General features: G+C 48.0%; 1 protein-coding gene across 6 annotated transcripts in view; it reads right to left on the bottom strand.

Annotated features, from left to right (window-relative positions):
- Window positions 1-19818, bottom strand: part of Ryr (Ryanodine receptor) — a 405814-nt gene that overhangs the window by 131920 nt on the left and 254076 nt on the right. For all 6 annotated transcript variants that reach the window (XM_077672818.1, XM_077672817.1, XM_077672813.1 and 3 more), the window contains exons 53-57: window positions 17498-17771; window positions 12857-13049; window positions 12165-12294; window positions 9840-10079; window positions 1192-1361 (exon numbers count right to left, since the gene is read on the bottom strand). In XM_077672818.1, coding sequence (XP_077528944.1) covers window positions 1192-1361; window positions 9840-10079; window positions 12165-12294; window positions 12857-13049; window positions 17498-17771 — 1007 coding nt within the window. The remainder of the gene's footprint in view (window positions 1-1191; window positions 1362-9839; window positions 10080-12164; window positions 12295-12856; window positions 13050-17497; window positions 17772-19818) is intronic.

Below are 19818 nucleotides of genomic sequence, written 5' to 3' on the forward strand. Positions count from 1 at the left end.
GTCACCGAAGTGCGGGAAAGAAAGCCCATTGCACCCCGATGAGAATTGCCGGAGCATGTTTTCGAACTTCCAAATGCATCTAAGATGCATGCTAATTTTCTAATACTGGTATTCAATTCGAAGCAATATCGAATTTTGGGTTATTCTCTTCGATGTTCAAAAATTCGGGATTTTTATGCATAAGCCCAAATTCCCCGAGGTTTCGCAGACTATCCAAAAGTCTTCAGAATTCCCGATTCACCCGCTAGGTAGACACCCTGTAATGGCTGCGATCACGCGTTGTAAAGAATCGCGAAGCCGTTGGAGGCAAGATCCCACTGTTCTATATTGCGCAGCCGAGACTTGACTTTTGTAAACACACTTGAACGAAGTTTTAAAAATTGTAGCGCAGCAAACACAACTTTTGGCAACTGTTATTTTGAATCCCTTCGAATATATGTGTCTTAGGGTGACCGTGACCGTTTTAGCCCAGTTACATATGTTCGCCGGGATCTGTTGAACACAGAATATATAGAAGAGTATCTGTACACATTTCTCGCTTGTCATACTTGTTTCCACTCGCAGCGCAACATTATAGTCCCTCCTTTTTTGCGCGAATCAGATACACGTATCCGCTGAAAATCCCGTGGGTATATCACTAAATGAGCGAATGCTGGATATTAAAGTGTGTTGCGATGATACAAATACGGCAGCTAATGGCAGGGTGCAGTCTGAGATAGAGCAAGAGAGTCGTTGATATTCCGGTGACCGCAAAATATCACCGCACTGGCCAAGCTCCATCGCAATAAGTCACAGTATCTGCACAATCTGCAAGGTGTAAATACATTAAAATTTTGGCAAATTCGTCTCGCAAGTTTTCCGAGGTTCCAAGGTGAGTATTTTTCATGTAATTGTTTTCTTGTTTTGTCCATGACCTGTCCTTGAATACAGAATTATCCTAAGCAACCATTTTATTTGATTCATTGTGATTGATCATGAGGTTTGATTCGCCGACTGTGCACAGACGATGAGGCACGCAGTAGTAAAGGCCTCCGGATTAATTTTGACGAACTGGGGATCGTTAATGTGTGCCGAAACCGCCATTTTAAGCAATCCTGCTCACTATCATCTTGTATACCACACCTTCATTCATTTACACATAATTAAAACCCATGCACTGACAAGCGCGGTCTGAACTCCCACAGCTCTTACCTGCTGCTGTTGCTGCTGGCGTTCAGCCGTGATGCGTTCAGACATGCGCACCGCCTCGCGGATGGCGTCCAAGAGCCCCGGGCCTTCGCCCCGCAGCGCCGGCCCCAGACACTCGGGACGCCGGATCAGCAGCCGGATCACCAGGTTGGCATTCTCCTCCACCGTCTCACCTGCACGAAAAACAAACGTGGTAGAAACTGAGGTTTGTAACTTCCCGACCAGCGGGGAATACAGTCGGCTGCTTCACGAGTTTGTGAGCAAAAAGCTGGCCAAAACTTCAACAAATCTAGCCTAGCGGCTCAAAGTTAGCCGAGTGACCGGGCGCGACCTGCGCCCCGTCTCCTCTTCCCTACCCACCCCACCCACCCTGACCCTCCGCCTCTGGTTAGTCAAAATTTGGAGATTAACTCGGCATCACGCGGAGAGACGCAATCACGACGCGAGACAAACGGAAAGACAGACGGGAAGACGAAATGAGGAAGACCAACACATTACCACGCCACCAGCGCGAGCAGAGAATGAACCTTGTCACCTGCACGGTTAAGAATTATGCTTCATAACTTTCAGACAAGCGCGGCATGCAGTCGGGTGCTTCATGAGTATGTATGTTACAGTATGTATGTTAAAGGGAAGCTGAAGCGCTTTCCAAAAAAAATGAGTTAAAGGCACGTTTATATAGTTTCTTGCACGCTGACTCCAAATATCACATTGAATTTTAGCGTGCATGAGTCCAACTGGCATTTATCTAGCAAAACGCGCGGTCCCGTTTGAAAGACGCGCGCTTTTCGTCTTTTGACGCCCCTGATTGGTTGCGCCCGTCATGACGTCAAAGGAGGACACCCTTCGGCCGTGCGGCTTGTCGGAAGCATAGGGAACGATCGCACGGCAGCGGCGCTTGCCTTTTCGGCTATTTAGCTTGCAGTTTATTGTTCGCACATGACTGCAAGTTTATTTTATAACTTCCCGTGCTGTTGGTTCAATTATCTTGGAGCTTAAATTTGCTTTACACGACTGAGAATCCCAAAGCCGTAACTGTGGCGTCGGTTAGAGGGTTCCGTGAAAATAATTAGGAATTAGGCAACCAGCATAAGGGGTTTCTATTTCTTATGTTAATATTAGGTACCACCTGAACTGTTTGCTCCTATATACGAAACCATTTATGCCGAAGATTAGGCGGCGTTTTATAAACAATCTACCAGCGAAAAGCACGTACGTGTGCACTGCGCGAAAAATAGCGTTCATGCGCTGTAAACGTATATGCGAGACATATGCTGCCGGTACACGCATTACCAACAAGCGGACTCTGTTTCCGAATTTCCTTTCTTCATTGTCGCCCACCCCAGCCCCGTTACCCATCCCCATTCAGAAACCCACACGAGCGCGCGCGCGCGCGCGCCATGTGGGCAGCGGCGCTAAGGCGCCTCCGCAATCGCTAGCTCCACTTCGATGAGTGGCGTCTTACTGCTTGACATGCATTTATTCTGAAAACACTGTAGCATACTGGTGCCTCCGTAGCATTATCGGCTCTAGTAGGGCTTGATTTTTGCGTGTGCATTGCGCATTCTCCTACAATATCACGGCCCCCTCGTTTTAATTAACAGACCAGTCGGACAAGGCAGTTACGTTGTAGTTACGTTACTTTAGGTAATAATCACCAAACGTTTGTGATAATGAATCGTTGGCCTGCTTCAGCATTTCTAGATTTAAGCATTTACCGCGCTAGTCGGACAAAGGCTGTATATATTTACTCTTCGCTCCTAATTTTTTTAGTCTCGTCGTACTATATATCAATGACTATTATTGGCGCACATTTGAGGTTCAGCGGCAACAAGTGCTTGCCAGGCTATAATATGCAGGCACACAGAATCTTGTGCAAAGAATTAGGCCCCGCAGTCAACACAAATTATGGCACGGTGGTGGTTCGGACCGGTGTTTTTTCATTCCCAACAAATATTACCTTATCGTGGCATGTATACTTGCAAAATAAGTAATGTGGTGGTCTTCGTTCTGTTGCTTTGTAGGAATACATTTTACCTTTTAGCCAGGAGAGAACTTCTATCAGGATTGGCCCCTTGTTTTAGTTTCCCCAAAAATTGGGTTTTTGAACACTGCTGTAAGCCCATAGGGAAAGAAAACCGACGCTTTTAACGAAACAGGTATTTCCTGAACAAATGTGACTTTGTTTCTGGAACGGAACGAAACACCCCCGGTCAAAGTACAGCAGTATTCCCCATCCTTCCTAAATCTAGAATCTAATGTGAACATTCACGTCCGTCGCATCAAAACAAAAAAAGAAAAACGCATTGGAGCGTGTTACAAAGTATCTAACGTAGTGTAGTATATTCTCTGTCATCAAGCACAGCCATCTCAGTTGTCGCTTCCGTATGTTATCAAACATTCCGGCGTGGATTATCCTGCTTAGGAATACGGCATGGTAACGTATGCCTCGTTTGGCGTTCGTGCATACTTTTTGAACACGAAATTTGTACATATAACTGCTATCAACCCCAACAACGACAAGTATCATTCACAAGGAAACACGGCGAAAAGAGCATGGCAGAGGCGGCTGATCCGGCCGGAAGTCCAGGTATGACGTTTTTCAGCCGGCTTTCGCCCGCGCTTTTCGGTCTTCCGGCATCGCCCGGCGAGATGGGGGCTGGGCATCGGGACATTTTTGTTTGCGCATTGCGCCGCTTCTATTGGATGTATTGCGAAAATATTTTGTACACGGGAACTATTCAATGTGTACTTGCTGCTAGTCAACTTTTCTTTTAATTATAAAACCACTTCATCTTCCCTTTAGGGCTCACCAAAGCGCCCACACGTCTGCTAGCTGCGCGGATTAAATTTAGCTGGCTCCGTGACTCGGCGCTCCCTCCACTCCCTCGTGTCCCTCCCGCTCACACTTTCAAGTGTTTGGAATGACCGAAGTGCCCTTGTGAACGCCACTGCGGTAGCCAAATTGTCGCAGTAACACAGTAACAAAATCGCTGGCAAATTCACACCATATGGAATTGCCTTTAGTCGAAATTTTGAGACGGCCCCAAGATGCGCCTCTTCACGCGGAGGTATACACACGCCCTGGAGACACACTGAAAGGCTCTATAAACGAGCTATATAAGATTTTAAAAATCGAACGTCGGTCAAGGCTTCCGAACGACCTAAGCCAGGTTCAGACTGTTGTCGCAACTGCCGTAGTATCTTTAAATATTCACGTCATTTGACATCTCAGCCAACCGCATTGCATGCGTGAAACGCCGTTTTTGAAGCAAAGCTTTCTAGGGCTACCAGACTACGGTTCCTTCATGGCGTGAGGGACAACAAACTCTCAATGTGGCAGAGGCGGCGGCGGTGGAAGGGGGGGGGGGGGGGGGGTTAGCATTCACAGAGGGAATAAATGCTAACGATGGTCTCCTAAAGGTAAAAAAAAGGCAGCTCCGTGGATTATTCCGGGGGTTCGGAGTACGGGAACTCGAAATGACATCCAAGTTGCGCCCCGAGTGACATCGATTGCGCCCGCCGACCGTCATTCGATTTGAGCCGTGAGTTGCACCTTGATTATTTCTTAATGAAACTGCAACTCACGGCTCAAATCGAATTTCGCTTGATTTTCGCTTGATTGTGGTGTGCGCACGGATGGACGCCGACGGACATTAGAAGGTCCTAAGGTACTCCGAACCGTTACAGGTGATGGAGTAAGCCGTTTGACTCTTCGTACTTACTCACGGTCGTAGCCCAATGGCTAAGACGACGGACACTAACTCCGTCTGGTCTACCAGACACAGGCTCGAATCCTGCCGGTGCTTATGTGATTTTTTGCGATTGTAAATGGTATGCGCAAGGATGCGGACGGACATTGTGCGGTCCTAATGTACAGTCGGTAAATCGCTTGTCTATAACAGCGATTTCAACTTCAACCAGCTACATCCGAAAACTGCCTGAAGATACTCGTTCCAAACATGTCGGAGGCAAAAGCGAAGGGCTAAGACTTCAGAATTCCGCAGTAGTTTTATTCAAATCCCGCACCCGCGGGGCAGGGTAGGGCTGAGAGTACGAAAGCTGTGTTATAGACAAGCCTTTTACCGGCTGTACTCCGCACCTAATGCTATGACAATGAACAGCTCGATTATAGGATTGCGCTTGATAACATGGGACAATGTGAAAGAGATATCTGTTTAATGGCGTTTATTTGCAAGTGTCCCGGCTCCAGCAGTTCCGACTTGAGCCAGGCCGTTGCGCGCATGCGCAGGCGTGGTACATCAAGAAGTGAACGTCTCTAAAATAGATCGACAAAGCGCCTGGCTGCATAGCTTTCAAACCTGCCATAAACGATTCTTGTTTTGCGATTTGATTGTTTTTCTGCTGAAATATGTTTCAGCATAAAGAAAATGGAGAGAAATGCAAAAGCCGTGTAACATCAAAACTGTGCCAAAAGCGCGTCAAAAGCCTTCGCTAAAAGGGCGTCTAACCATCGCTGAAAGTGCGTCCAATCGATAATCCAACCTTCAAAGAACAAAATCGCAAACGAAGAGGGAACCCATGCGACGATTCTTCGCACATTAAGAAACCGCATTTGCGAACGATGTAAATCCATACCGATAGGTGCTTTATGAGATGGATCTGTACTATTGCCCTCCATCTTCATGATCGATGCTTCTATTCCCTTACATAGCACCTCTCCTTTTTCGCGATTTTCAACTAACCGTATTTGACACAATAAAAGCCGGTTTCAAGCACTCGCCGTGTCCAGATAATTCATCAGAGCTTTTCTGTCAATGGGAAAATGCACTGGTTTTTTGACATGGCGCCATCGGTCTCACTAAGAAAGCTTTCCCTCTTTACGTGCTGGTTGAACCTTTCGGGATTTTTTCGGAGAGAAAATGTTTTTCTCCCGGCAACATTTCTGCCTCAAAAAACCCGGTTTTGAATTGCTTCCTTTCGTATATTGTAAATGAAAAACTTTTAACGCTGTTCTGCGACGTTTCTCTACCGTCCCTCGCGTAGGTACGATAGCATGTTTTCAACCCGTTCGAGCCAAGGCGTTGTTCAGAGGACACCGGTTCGATTGCCGACTGCGGCATCCGCTTTTCTGATGGATGCGAAAAGCAGAAGCGCCAAGTGTATTAACTTCGATTATGGTTAGACATCCAAACTCGTCAAAATTATTCCGGGGCCCTCCACTACAGAGAGGGTCATGGCCCACGTGTAGTTTCGGCAGGTTACACCCACAAAATGTTTGAATTTTGAACGACAGAATTTCTGCTGAGTGTTGTGCATGCACTCGGAATTATCATGCTAAACATGTTAGAAAGGTATACACTACGTGCCTGTGAGTTACCTCCAGAAGGCGAATGGCGCTGGTAAGTTTGATACGAGAAGCAGATATCAATATAGGAGGTCAGAGCCTGTGAATGTGTGCGTTCGCGTGTGGCTGTGTGCGTGCGTATGAAATTCTTATGATATGTAAGGGACATGCGACATTGTCGCTCCAAGATTAGGCTACCCCTTGTTAAATGTTTTGTTGCCCTGTCGTAAATATTTACCGGATGTCTACAATACATGGCCTGTAGTATGTTGTTATTTTTTTTTTCATTCCTACATCCCAAACCCCAACCATAGCGAGGCGGGGCAAGAGTTAAGACAGTTTGGTTATTACAGGGGCCATGGAAAAGAAATACAACTTTCTTTGATTTGAAATAACTAGCCTTTGGCAACATACTAACCTGTGCACCAGACGCGAAATACATTCTTTAATTAAAAACTTGAAACAAAGGTTGAAAACTCAAATTTTCCGCCACAGTGACGTGTTATGAGCGGGAGTGACGTAAAATGTGCCAGCACTAAAAACAAATTTTTTCAGTGTGTTAACTACAGGTTAACGTGCAAGTGATATGAAGAAAGTGGAGTAGAAGCCCTACTAAAATCTCCCAGTCACGTTTCTTGGCGGCGGCGTTGGTCGGTGTACAGTGTACTGGAACAAAGAGGTGTGTTGTTGGGGGCTGATTTGGAGGGGGGGGGGGGTAGCCTCTGCGGTGAAAGTTGCTGCTGAGGAACTCCTATTGTAGGCAGCGCCCCTGGCGGCCGCTGCTCACCAGTTGGTTTAAAAAGTTATGTTTGTTAAATTATTCCTCTTGTATTGCCCTAAATAGTCTTATTTATTTATTTTATGGTATAAAGTTTTATAAAATCCGTTAAATAACTGTTAAGTATGGTTTGAAAACTTTGAGGGGGCGCTGTCTGCAACAGGAGTTCGCTGGAGTAAATATGATAGACGGATTGTTTGTAATTCCGTTGTTCTTGAATTGGCGCCCCCTCGATGATCCGAGAACCGGTGGTGCAGTCGAAGGCAACGAAGCGTATTACAGTGGCAGTAGACTTTAATGTACGGAGAGTCAGGGATGTAAACAGTGCGTGAGACGGCGGCGTTCACCCCGGCGTGCACCAACACAACCGTCCCTCGTGTCGTCCCGCCGCCGTCCCCCGATCAACATCAAACACAGCATACACAAATCCCAATTTCATATGCTGCCCAATCACAGCCAAGAACACATGTACTCTCCATTCGCCCCGACTATTCCTCATCCCCATTGGTCCTGCCTGAATCCCGTCAGCTCCTCACCCTACTGCCCCTTTAGGTCGAGGAAAGACGTTCTCAAGGGAAGGGAAGAGTCGACGCCCTTACGACCACTGAACGTTACCGCGCCGCCATCGCCGGCACCTATTTACTGAGGGCCCTACTACTAGACAAGGACAGCTCCTCAGATTAGTCGCCACAAACGCGTGCCGCGTCCGCTGTCAATCGGCGTCGATCAACACGGCGTGGTCTCGTCCCACTAACGACGGAAGCACTCGGCGTGTCTTGCCGCCCCGCGCCCCGGCACCGTCCTCGGCCGACAACAACAACAGTGGGGGAAGCCGCAAAGCATCGCCGCCGCCGCCGCCGGCTTTAGGCGCCGGGCACAACTGCTGGGCAATTTTCCTCTCAAGTAGCCCCCGTCCGAGTGAAAGCGGTGGGTGGCGAACAATGCACTCAGCCATCGCGTTGCAAAGCGGCTCGGGATACAGGAAGGACGTGCGCTGACCCCTACTCGCAAAACTTGCACCACAACAAGGTAACATACATCAATAACGTACACCAACTTAACTGCTGGGGAACCCCTGCGCTCCATACAATTTTTCATTGCAAAAGGGATGCGCTCTCCATTGGTTTTTCCCTCGCACGACACACCTCTACCTTCTAGTACAGTGGGGTCGGTGGCAGCTAACCGCACAGACAATATTCTGTGACGTCATTGAATAATGGCTGAAAAAGGGCTAAGGAATCGCCACTGCAGTGTGTGTTCTCTATATATTAACTCGATTATCCCTTTTGCGGCAATATTTGTATCATTGGCATCGGGACAAACCAGTGTTTCTAGTGAACCCAACTTCTATTTTCTATTCATGGCCTTTTTAGAGGACATTCCCGAGTTTTTATTATAGCGTTTTCAGCCCTACACAAAATGTTAGCGAACGCTTTTCTCTCGCGTCTTGCGCACTGCTCATGCGCAGTACGCAAATTTGGTTTTGTGCTTTGCGCACGTAAGACAAACGCACGTTATTTCAGCAAAATAACGTGCTTACCTCAGAACCCTTGCGCGCCTAGCGTATACCTGTGTTTACAACATGGCGGCGGTTAAAACGGAGTACCTCAACGCTTTTGCTCTTCTATGAGCACTAATTTGAACTCTGTCAAACGAGTTGTTTTCCTGCTAGCTTCTTAAACGCGTCGCGTGATTTGCGCGTTGCTGTCCCTGTGGGCGAAACTAACGCCACATCACTGACTGGTCGAACGAAGAGCCTACATGGCAGCGTCAGAAGCTGTGTGTGTGCTGTTTACGCATTGGCTTCACGATGAAATGCGACGGTCTGCTCCTGCAGGTAGACGGTGTTGACTAGCTATCATTAGCTAAGATTCGCCCTCGCATAGATCTAGACGAAGTGTGTGGCTAAAAGCTTTCTCGGCTTGAGCCTGAAGGAAGTCACTTGCTGTTCGACCCCGCTAATCGCGGAAAGTGAGTGCCACTTTTACTACGAGGAGACAAAAGTTTGCTTCTTATTCTAGCGCTTCGGCGTAGCAGTATATGCCGTTACGTTGCGTTGTTCGAAACGAATTTATGGATTGCTTTCGAGTCGAATAAAATGTCTGCGCAAACCCACTCTTTTTCTTCTGCCCGTTGAGTGCGATTTCGTAAACTAGTACCTCCAAGCTTCGATGCTTCCAGTATAGATAGTGTGCTTATCTAGGAGAATATTCGTAATACGTTATGCACGTTTTCTACCAATTGCTAACTGGAAGGCGTTTGATTCCGCTGGTTTCGGTAGTCGTGAAATGGTCCAGGGCACGGAGGGCCAGGCTCGTTCGGCAAGATTAGTCAGTAGCTTCGCATACGGTTCCAGAGATGGCGCAGTAAGTGTTAGCTTCTGGCACTGAGAAGCCGAGGAAACGCTGTACTAAAACCCTTCTCGCGGTGGCGGTGTTGCGTGCCGCAAAAAGTTAGCGTTTGGTAACGGCAGAGGCTGCAAAGCCAGCAACCGCTATGCTAAAACTATTTTGTGCGAACGGTTTATTTTCGTTTCGTGCAAAAAGCATAAAACAGGGAACTGACCGTTGACCCAGACGCAGAAGCGTAGGAAGTCGAGGTAGCGTTCTCCTTCGACGGGGTCCCAACCGACATCCGGGTATCCGCGGTCTACGAGCTCCAGGTTTGACTGCAGGCCGCAACGAGACATGTAGGCGGCGATCTTTTCTAGGTAATGCTCCCGCAGTGCCAGCGCCAGCTCGGAGTTCTCCATAAGAGAGCTGTATGCCACGTCCAGAGGGGTGGACCCACGCAGGGAGGGACGCGCTGCAAATGAGAGCGAGACACACGTTGAGCGCAAAGGACATTTCCCGCATATCGCGACCGCTTCTCCCACCTTTTATCATGTGAACAGTATATGCCAGGCAGCAATCTAGGGAATCGCTTTCCAGCTTGACGTCAGAAAACGCGCAGTTGGTCTTTTTTGTACATGGTATTTTTTCCGTGCGGCATATAAAAGAAGCCGTTCAGGAAAGAAAAGAAACAGAGGTACGAAAGCACGGGAAGTTTGAAACCATGAAAATTATGCATAGTAAAGAAGGCAAGTGGAGTCATCCTGTGGGGAGGCAGGTGTATAAGAAGATATAAATCCCAGTTTTATGCAGAAACTTCAGTAAAGCCTTCAGGGCTTCGTGAACACTATTCAAAAAGGCCGGAAGTTTTAAACTGTTTGATAAGTTCACAGCTTCATTTCGAATTAGTTTACTTTATAGCCAGTAATAACCACTCCTAGTGTGTTCGGAAGCAGCATTGTCCATTCCAGAAGATTGCAAGTTTTGCTGTCCTCTACGTAAAACAAAATATATATTGTGGTTGCGAACGTACCAGCGCACAGTGCACGCCGATTTCATTGTAAGGAAAGTTTTACTTGCGAAGTATACATTCACCTACTTGAAGTAGGTTATCTGAACAAAGTGCCTCATGTGCACAATGACAGATAAATCGCAAGGGAACAAGACTTTTGGAGCAGTTGACTGCGGGAACCCACAGCGATAGAATAGCTATACCTATAACACGTGTTTGCAAATGTGTAGAAGTTGTGGAAACAAGCTGTGACCGTTTGAACGCAAAGGGTGAGAATAAAATGGCATAATTTTCAGCAAAGAACTCAAAAGATTAACAATCGTCTCCATTTTCCTAGCGGTAAACTATTGCAGAGCATCAACCTCATATCCGGGGCGGAGGAGGAGCTAATACCGCCCCCTGCCCACCTTTTTTCGGTATACCAATGGTCGGAGCCATCGAACTGAAACTTCACTCAGCCAGAGTAGGTTTCTACTCATATGGCAGCAACAGTTAAAGTCAAACTGATCGGAATTCCACTTCCTTTTCTTCAAGCGCACCCAAGCGGCCCGCCCCATCCAGCCCGGCGCAAAACATCTTTAAACAGACTGTTCACCGCAGAAATCTGGTCTATTTGGGAAACGAATTCGACATGGTAAAAAGCGCAACAAGACGGAGACCCAAGACACAGGTGATGTCTAGCGCTCGTCTTGTGTAACTGTGATTGATTGTAGGGTTTAACGCGCCGACGCAACGCAAGCGATGAGGCGCGCCGTAGTGGAGGGCTCCGGATTAATTTGACTACCTGGGGATCTTTAACGTGCGCCGAAATCTCGTACACACGGGAGTTTTTGCTTTTCGCCTCCATCAGAAAAGCGGCCGCCACGGCCGGGAATCGAACCCGCGACCCCTGTGTAACTGTCTCTTCTTGTGTCCCCGCCTTGTCGCGCTTTTTAGCATGTCGAAGTCATCCGCTAAACACGATTATAGGGGACAAACACGGTCATCAATATGAGACATACCGAGTCACTGTTATATCGAACAAAAAATAGAAGAAATATGAATTTAGAATAGTTTTATTTAAACATAACTCAACTGCAATAAAAAAAGCACGTATGGTTATTGGCACTTGAACCTAGCCCGCAACGATAGCAACCAAAGACTCTACCTCGAAGCCAGAATGTTCCACCCGCGGATCACATTTAGAGGTTTATTAAGAGACGTCGGTAGGGTTTAAAACAAACCAGTGCGGCGCTAGGCGCTTGTAATCCTGTAAGTCTACGAAACGTAATGAAGCATCCTGACTACTACGGTGAAGCATGACTGGAAGAACATTAGGAAATTGCTAAATTGCTATTCTATCAGACGCTTAACCAGTCAACCCCCCCCCCCCCATTGTTCCCATCTAAATGCTTCAAATGTTGAATATAAATTTTTCTTACATTTACGCAATGCGTGAGAAAATTACGTAGGAATTATCCGTGTATTTCCCAATTACGCAAAAACATTACCCCTTCGTGTTATTTAACAGCACCTAAACAGCCTTTAGCGAACTATCTCACAACTCACAAAGAAGGATGTTGCTGTTTTCGAGAAGGAAATCCAGATGATCGAACATGGCCTTCTGGTTCTGACGGCTCGTGCGACAGAAGTAGCAGAGGAATCGGCAGCAGGACACCACCATCTCGTGCGACGTGTCCTGGAAGAGCCAAAACAGTTTTATTAGAACAAAAACCGCAAAACATTCCAAAAGGCGCCCAAATTTTCTACGGCGATGTAAAATTCTGCCTGTTTTAGCTGGAAACCAAGTTTTCTAAAATGTCCGTGGTATTTTGTAGGATGTCTGAGAAACACGAGTAAAAAATCGTAAAAGCACGAACTAAAGTTCCAAAACTATTGCATTTACAGTTAAAACCCACCTATAATCGCGCGCCCCGATAGGGAGTCGAGCGTCGAATGCAAGCTTGGCTTGACGGGGACATATGTTATCGCAAGTAAAAACCAACACTCACACAAATATGTTTGAAAAAGCAAACGCTTGGGCCCCAGAGTGAAAGCCTTGTTCACCACGATGATTCACCATACATATATCTATTGTTAACAAGGTTCCGGTACGGTTGCACCAGGGTTCAGAAATGCTCGTACTTGGAACACATTTTATGTGTTACCGTACCATTTTCTACGACCGAGACGGCCGTCTATAAGTACAAGCTTTGAGGAAACTTGGCTGCATGTGTGCACCATGGCTCGTGGCACTGTACCTTGTCGGCCGGAGCCGCTTCGGGAGCTGACGGCGATGCGGGCGAAGCGGCCACCGCCGTTGCCTGGCCCGAGGACTGAGTCTGGGCTCGCTTCCCAAGCGTGTTGATCATCACGTCCATGACGTTCTCGTTGACGCGCAGCACGCGAATTAGGTCCGGGTGTTGGAAGAAGATGCGGTTGTTCACCAGAGCCCTGCGCACAGGCGTGACAACATATAAATGCTCAATTCCCAAACGGCAAGCTACGCAGCTAACGACAAAACTGAACTGAAAAAAATACCGTATTTACCTGATTCTAACGCGCACTTTTTTTCTGATAAAATAGGCCGAAAAATCGCATGCGCGTTAGAATCGGATACAAAACCGAAACTGCCGAAACAGTGGAAATTTCGTCCCACCCATCACCATCACCATCTCAAGATGGCGCCAAATTTTTTACAACGATTTTTTTGGACGCAGCAAGCCTAGGCGCCTAGGCTTTTCTATCGGCGTTCACACAAATCGTCAAATCGTTTCACTTGCGCGCTTGATAACAGCAATGGCGGCAGCGGCTCCCACGCGTCCAAAACGAGCGGTCGGCTGAAGCGTGCACCTCTGGCGAAGCTATCGGGATGGGCGTGCGAGGTGTGGGCCACGATCCCATAGACCATGGTTGAACGTTCGTTCAGAAGTGTGGCATAGCGAACGCGCTTGAAGGTACTGAGGCCGAGATGTTGTGGTCAGCGGGTAGCAACGAGGAGTGAGATGAGTGAGATTAGTTCGGGAAATAAATCGCCCGTTTCTCTCGCATTCGTTTGTCTGGGTCACAAAGTCCCGTGCGCGTTACAATCGGATGTGCAAGTTTTTTTTTTTCACGGAGAATCGGGTGCGCGTTAGAATCAAGTAAATACGGTATACAGCAGCGGTTAAAGTTTGATCAAGTAACCCGAAACACAGCTTTTAAAAGACATTTTCAGCACCTCAAATTCCTTGACAACCTTGTTCGTTGCTGCATCCCGTCTTTAATTTCATTTGCGTGAGGCAGACTTAACCGGACGAATGGGACATCATCCTACTCAGCTTTCCATCGAACCCAGACAAATTACAAAGCCCTGTTAGTTAGTAGTAAAGATTTATTCATTCAGTTTCTTGCGCGATAAATATTGCAGGGAAATATTACTCCTGTTCGCCGCTCTGATGACTTCAACGTTCTCGAAAAATATTTTCATTCTTTCCCATGGATTCGGGGCGTCTGGCATACGCCCGGCTGAGGTCATCGACATGCACGGGCACGGCGGTGGCCGCCGCCGGCTGGCTGCCAAAAACTCGCTTTTTCCCGCGTTCTCGTCACAGCTCAAAAAGCCGACGGCGCGAAACCTCGACGCAGCTGGCGCGATTACATTATTAACCACCATACTTTCAGATTTAGCGAATACAGGTTGTTGCGTTTTACCGGAAATCGTAACAAATGCAAAGCAGGGACGAAAAATTCGCGGATCACACAAGGAAGCGACAGAAGGCGAAGCTTATCACTTCGGCTTGTACACTGACGTCATCACTCCTGGTGTTTACAGCGGACTTCGATTTCCTCGTCATCGGAAGCGCCACTCGGAAGGGTCGAAACCTTTAGGCGAGCTCAACCGTCGCTTTTATCGTGGTTTCACAGCGAAAGCGCTCCCGCTAGCCAGCATGCTCTAGCCAGCCACCAGGGGCGGTTTTCTCGAGTTTTGTCCCTTTTGCATCCCTTTCAAAAGTGTCCCTTTTGGCGAGCCCTGGTTGGCTAAAAGCAAACAACCGGAAGTGACGTAACACAAGCGCGGCAAACCTACTTCCAACCTTGCTTCATGCTGCCAACGTCCACTGCTTAACCGGAAGTACGTCACGATGAAAGGGACGCAAAAGGGACGTTTTCAAAAGGGACAGTTACAAGAATACCGCCCCAGATCTAAGCGCACACAACATGGTACACACTTGAACGTTTAGTTCCCCGCTACCAATCGGTTTCGGCACCCGCTAGCGTGGTACGGAGAGGTCAGGGATATCAAAACTAAGCGGCGCGCTTTGACAGAAAGCAGCGGCAATTGCACGTAACCCTTGCCCCTTCCGAAAAGAGGGAGGAGAGCTTAGTAAAGCTTCACTTCAAGAAAATGGCGGGTTAACGAATAACTCATTTCCGACGGATGCTTGTTTTCATTGTTCCAGCCGAGATTCCAGGTTCGACTAAATGCGAGAAAGTGAGATACCTGCACGGCCGCCGCGCTACACGCTCAGCGACACTGCGAGCAACGCGAATTTCTGCACTCTCTCGCAGCAACGGACTCCTGTACTCGCAGCTACCAGCGAACACCCGGGCGTTGAAAAAAATCAGCTATACTCGGTTACAACTCAAGAACGGCACCACCTCATGTAGTGTATCACTCCGCCAAAGCGCCGGACCCGTGACGTCAGTGCGCGCGCGTTTTGAAAGGGGTTTGCTATGAATGCGTGCTATCGTCGGCCTTGTCTCACGCAGTTTGTTTGTCGTCACTGGAGTCGTTTATAAGCATATTAAGAACAAAAAATCACGGGAACGGCTCACGCCATGTTCAAAATATTCCCCGTAACGCCCTACTTGCCCCGCGCGGAGAAACATCCGGTTACGGTGATAAGGCACAGCGGCAACTTCCGGTGCCGTTCTTAAGTTGTCACCGAGTATAGTGAACGTTCCAGCGGACACAAAAGAGATGGTCAAGGGCGGGGCAGTTTTTCAGGCGGAGGTGAAAAGGCAAAACGCCTGTGAGTCTAGATTTAAGCGCACGTTATAGTTCCCCTGCCCTGCAGGTGGTCAAAAAAAAATTCATAGCCCTCCACTATCGTACGTCTCAAAGCCAAGGTGTAGCTTAGGCGATTTAAACCTGAAAATTTTATGTCCCGTTTGCTTCCGTGCAACGTGTCCGAGAGTATGAAAAAATGCTTACGCGTCATTCAAATTACTCCAAGAGAAGTTTGCCTTTTAGATGCAAAGCATCTTTTGCTCGGGGCTATGTCCGTTGTCCGTTGGCGTTCGAACCTCTCCTGCTCATCCCCCTCTCCACGCCAGCTGTGCGACAATGCGCTTCTCACTCCGTCCTCCACTCCACACAAGCTGCGCGATAGCGCGCTACTCCCTCTGTCCTCCTCTCCACGCCAGCTGTGCGATAGCGCGCTGCTCCCTCCGTCGTCCTCTCCACGCCAGCTATGCGATGGTGCGCGCGTGCGCGCCTCTCCCTCCGTCCTCCCCTCCACGCCAGCGCTATATATAACCGCGTGCACGCGCCGCTGCGATGCGATGCGATGAGGTTTTACGGGAGGGGGTAAGAGGGAGAGAAAAGGGCCCGAAACTGTCTGGCGTGGGGTGCCGACACCTCAGTTGCTTCGTCGGATGAGTCTCGCTCCGGCGTCTGATGAGTGCCCACAGTCCTGCCAGCGGATTGGCTGACAAGTTTAGCCAGCATCAGCCAACCAGTTAACATCGCCGTTTGTCAGAGGGGAACCCTGAGGCGGTGCGAAGCATCGCGGAGTTTCCAACAACGTTCACGCGATCTGGGTAACCAACGCAAGTGAAAATAAAGGGAACTCCGCGATGCTTTGCATCACCTCAGGGTTCCTCTCGGGAAGATGGTGTAATTTTTTCTGATGAATACATATATAAAGCTTCTCAGCCTAAAGGCTTCGATGACTCATCTGCATGTTCTAAGCTGTTCTGGGCCTGCAGTTGGATCACATTGTTTAATGTGCTTATGAAAACTACGCTAGCAGAATGCAACGGTAAAGTGCCAGCTGCCGCAACAATTTGGTTCATATTGAGCAGGAAATGAAATTCTGCTGGACATTAAAAGGACGATGGAAGACAGGGGGCAGACGGAAGACCAAAACAAAGTGCACGTAACAAACCCATTTGTATTGTGCATTTCGTGTTGTTGAAGTCGAGGGATTGAGGAATGCTCATTTGGTCGGGACGATACGTTTGAAAAGCTTAAAGGCGTGGACAAATCAATAAAGAGAAAATAAAAGGCTCATTTCCGCTCCTAGGTTGGCGGCTGGTTCCAAACAAATGGTTTATGAAAATGTTTTGTGACCCTCTGTTTGTCAAAGCTACTTTCTGAGAGCCGAAACATCTCTTTATGATATGTTTGATTTATACGTCGGTGACTGTTATCTTCTTTAATTAATCCTACCGGCCAGACGAGCATTCGTCAAACCCTCGGGCTCAAGAACAAGAAACGTACAATATACAGTGATTTGTAGAGTACGTTTCGTTTGTCGCCCGTCTTCATTCTCTTTCATGTTCGGGAGCATTATAAAACATCAATGCCGGCGCTTTGGAGCCTTGCTAATTTGGCTCATTAAAGTTGGTACACACACCGATTTTTGAAGATGTTGATATTGTTACGAGGCGGGAGAATGTATGAGACGAACCATGGTTGAGAATGATGCTCTGTATTTGCAAGATGAGACGATCTATGTGCAAGCGGCAATAACACTCTCAGCAAGGCTGCGTTCTAACCACACCGTCGTCGTCGTAAGGGGGTGAACATGGAGCTTTGCGACACTTCGCATTTCTTTCTCTTCTCGTTGCAGTTTGTTAGACCGCCAGGAAGTTCATGCATGCACACGCAGGGATAGGGCGTACACCCTACTCACCAGAGGCTCTTGCGCATCACTTCCTCTTCGAGCGGCGACATCTGGACGGGCAGCAGGGCGCGAACCTTGCCCAGGTGGCTTAGAACGCTGATGATGTCCGACTGGCTGCGGTGACTGATGACGTACGTGTTCTCCAGGGCGTTCATCAGCTCGCCCACAGAGCTGTAGACGCGCAGCAGGAGACGGAACATCTGGCGAACCACCTCGCGGTCCTCGATCTCCGACTGTTCGGCCCACTTCACCACGATCTGCACCACCTTCCGCGTGAAGATCTCTGCGCAGCCCCCGAAAGCCCTGAGTATTATAATGGTGGAACTGCGCTCGTATAAGGAGTGCAAAGCAAACACTCTGGACATATACTTTAAAAGCTCGTTAATTCGAACTTCGCTGTGCGCTCTACGAGTTCTAATTAAACCGAATTCGAACCAACGACATTCACTGAAAAAAAAAACAGCAAGAATTAAGATCGGGTTACTTGAAATCATTTGAAATATTTATTCACGAAAATATTCATATATGACTTTGTTTCTGTTCGTTGAATACGATGGCCATGACTTTGTTCTCCAACACACGAACCTGACGGAAAGCAGCATCTCTCTGTCCTCGAAGCTAAAAAATGAATGCGCGACACCTATAGCCTCAATTGGTTGTCAAGCAGAGGGCCGCGTGGGCCCCCGAGTGCCGGACCAAACATGAGCAGACGTCTGCAGCACACAAAAACACCAACAGACAGACAGGCAGACTAGAGATATCCGACAAGAGGCAGACACAATGCGAAGGAAGAGCGCGGTGACGCCACAAATCCAGGCGCTGCGTTGGCTGAGCGCTCGCGCCATCTATTGTTACGCCAAGAAAGCTTGCAGCGGCAGTATGACATACATGTACACGGCGGCGCGCAGTTCGAATTATCGATAGACGAGCCGATGCACGCGGCAATTACGGAGTTGGTACACCCACAGACGGCTATGTATCGTGACCAGACCATGACCGTCAGTTCGAATGAACCCGAAAGTTCGAATTATTGTGGTGCAAATTAACGAGCTTTCACTGTACTCTTACAATGGGTACAGAACCCGATCCTGCCACTCCTCTCCAACATTCCGTCAGTGAGCTGTCGGTGACACTGCTGAACAGCTGTCGACCGGAGGACCAGACTTTCCTGGTGGCACAAGGAATCCCCGACTATTGGGTTCCACGCTCGCTTCCGAGCTCACTAGAATGTTTTCGCTGCCCCCTTCTCTCTCTCTCTATCTCTCTCTCTCTCTCTCTCTCTCTCTCTCTCTCTCTCTCTCTCTCTCTCTCTCTCTCTCTCTCTTCCAATCGTGTAAGAGTAGGTGACGGTGTTTCATTGTTAAAACTACAAGTGATGTCTTTCTACTTGTCTTGGTTTTTGGGCCGTTGACAGCAGAGCACGACTGATGGAACTGGGTTCGCAAAATGGAAGAAAGATAGCAGCGGACGAACATTGTCAAGGGTAGATCCGACAATATTGCGTAATTGTTCATTCAACAAGGCAGCAAGCAAGCCCGTATTTTAACCCCAGGGCACGTTGTCGTTATTGATTCTTCACCCACCAGCCACGAGTTGTAAGCAAACTGGGTAGTTAGGTATGCGTCCAGGGAGAGGACACCTGTAGGCGTGCTGCTGTACCAAGAGGTATTTAAACTTTCTTCGGTAGTAGTTCAAACTCCGTTATATGATATTGCAAATGAACTCGTGCTACCAGGCTTCGTTCCTTTATTTTCTAGGACAGAAACATTCCGCCTGCCTCTCTCCTAACAAAGCAAAAGTGAAGATGACCTTTAGCAAGTAAAGAACACCGGACGTTTGTCGCGTGTCTATCCAACAAAGTAAATCATGTAAAGAAGTCACTTCCGCAGCCTCCTCTACTGTCCGCTAGTGCGTTCTTGTCCGATAATTTTATAATCCAAGCAGATGACCGTAAAGTGTCCCTGTTAAACGAAATGTACAACTCAATATAATAAAGCATGCTGCAAAAAGAGGTATACCGCTTGACACACCCACAAGGAAGAAAATTCACTAATGGTCAAATAACAACGTGTAGTTAATAATACAAATTCACACCCAGCGTCTACGGGTTCGGTTCCCGGCCGCGGCGGCCGCTTTTCTGATGGAGGCGAAAAGCAACAACGCCCGTGTGTACAAGATTTCGGCGCACGTTAAAGATTCGCAGGTGGTCAAAATTAATCCAGAGACCTCCACTACGGCGTGCCTCATAGCCCGCGTTGCGTCGGAGCGTTAAACCCTACAATCAATCAATCAATCAATCAATCAATCAATCAATCAATCAATCAATCAAT

Source organism: Haemaphysalis longicornis, unplaced genomic scaffold (assembly GCF_048455015.1).
Source record: "Haemaphysalis longicornis isolate Haplotype H1 unplaced genomic scaffold, Haemaphysalis longicornis Haplotype H1 scaffold_6, whole genome shotgun sequence".
In the NCBI taxonomy this organism is placed as follows: domain Eukaryota; kingdom Metazoa; phylum Arthropoda; class Arachnida; order Ixodida; family Ixodidae; genus Haemaphysalis; species Haemaphysalis longicornis.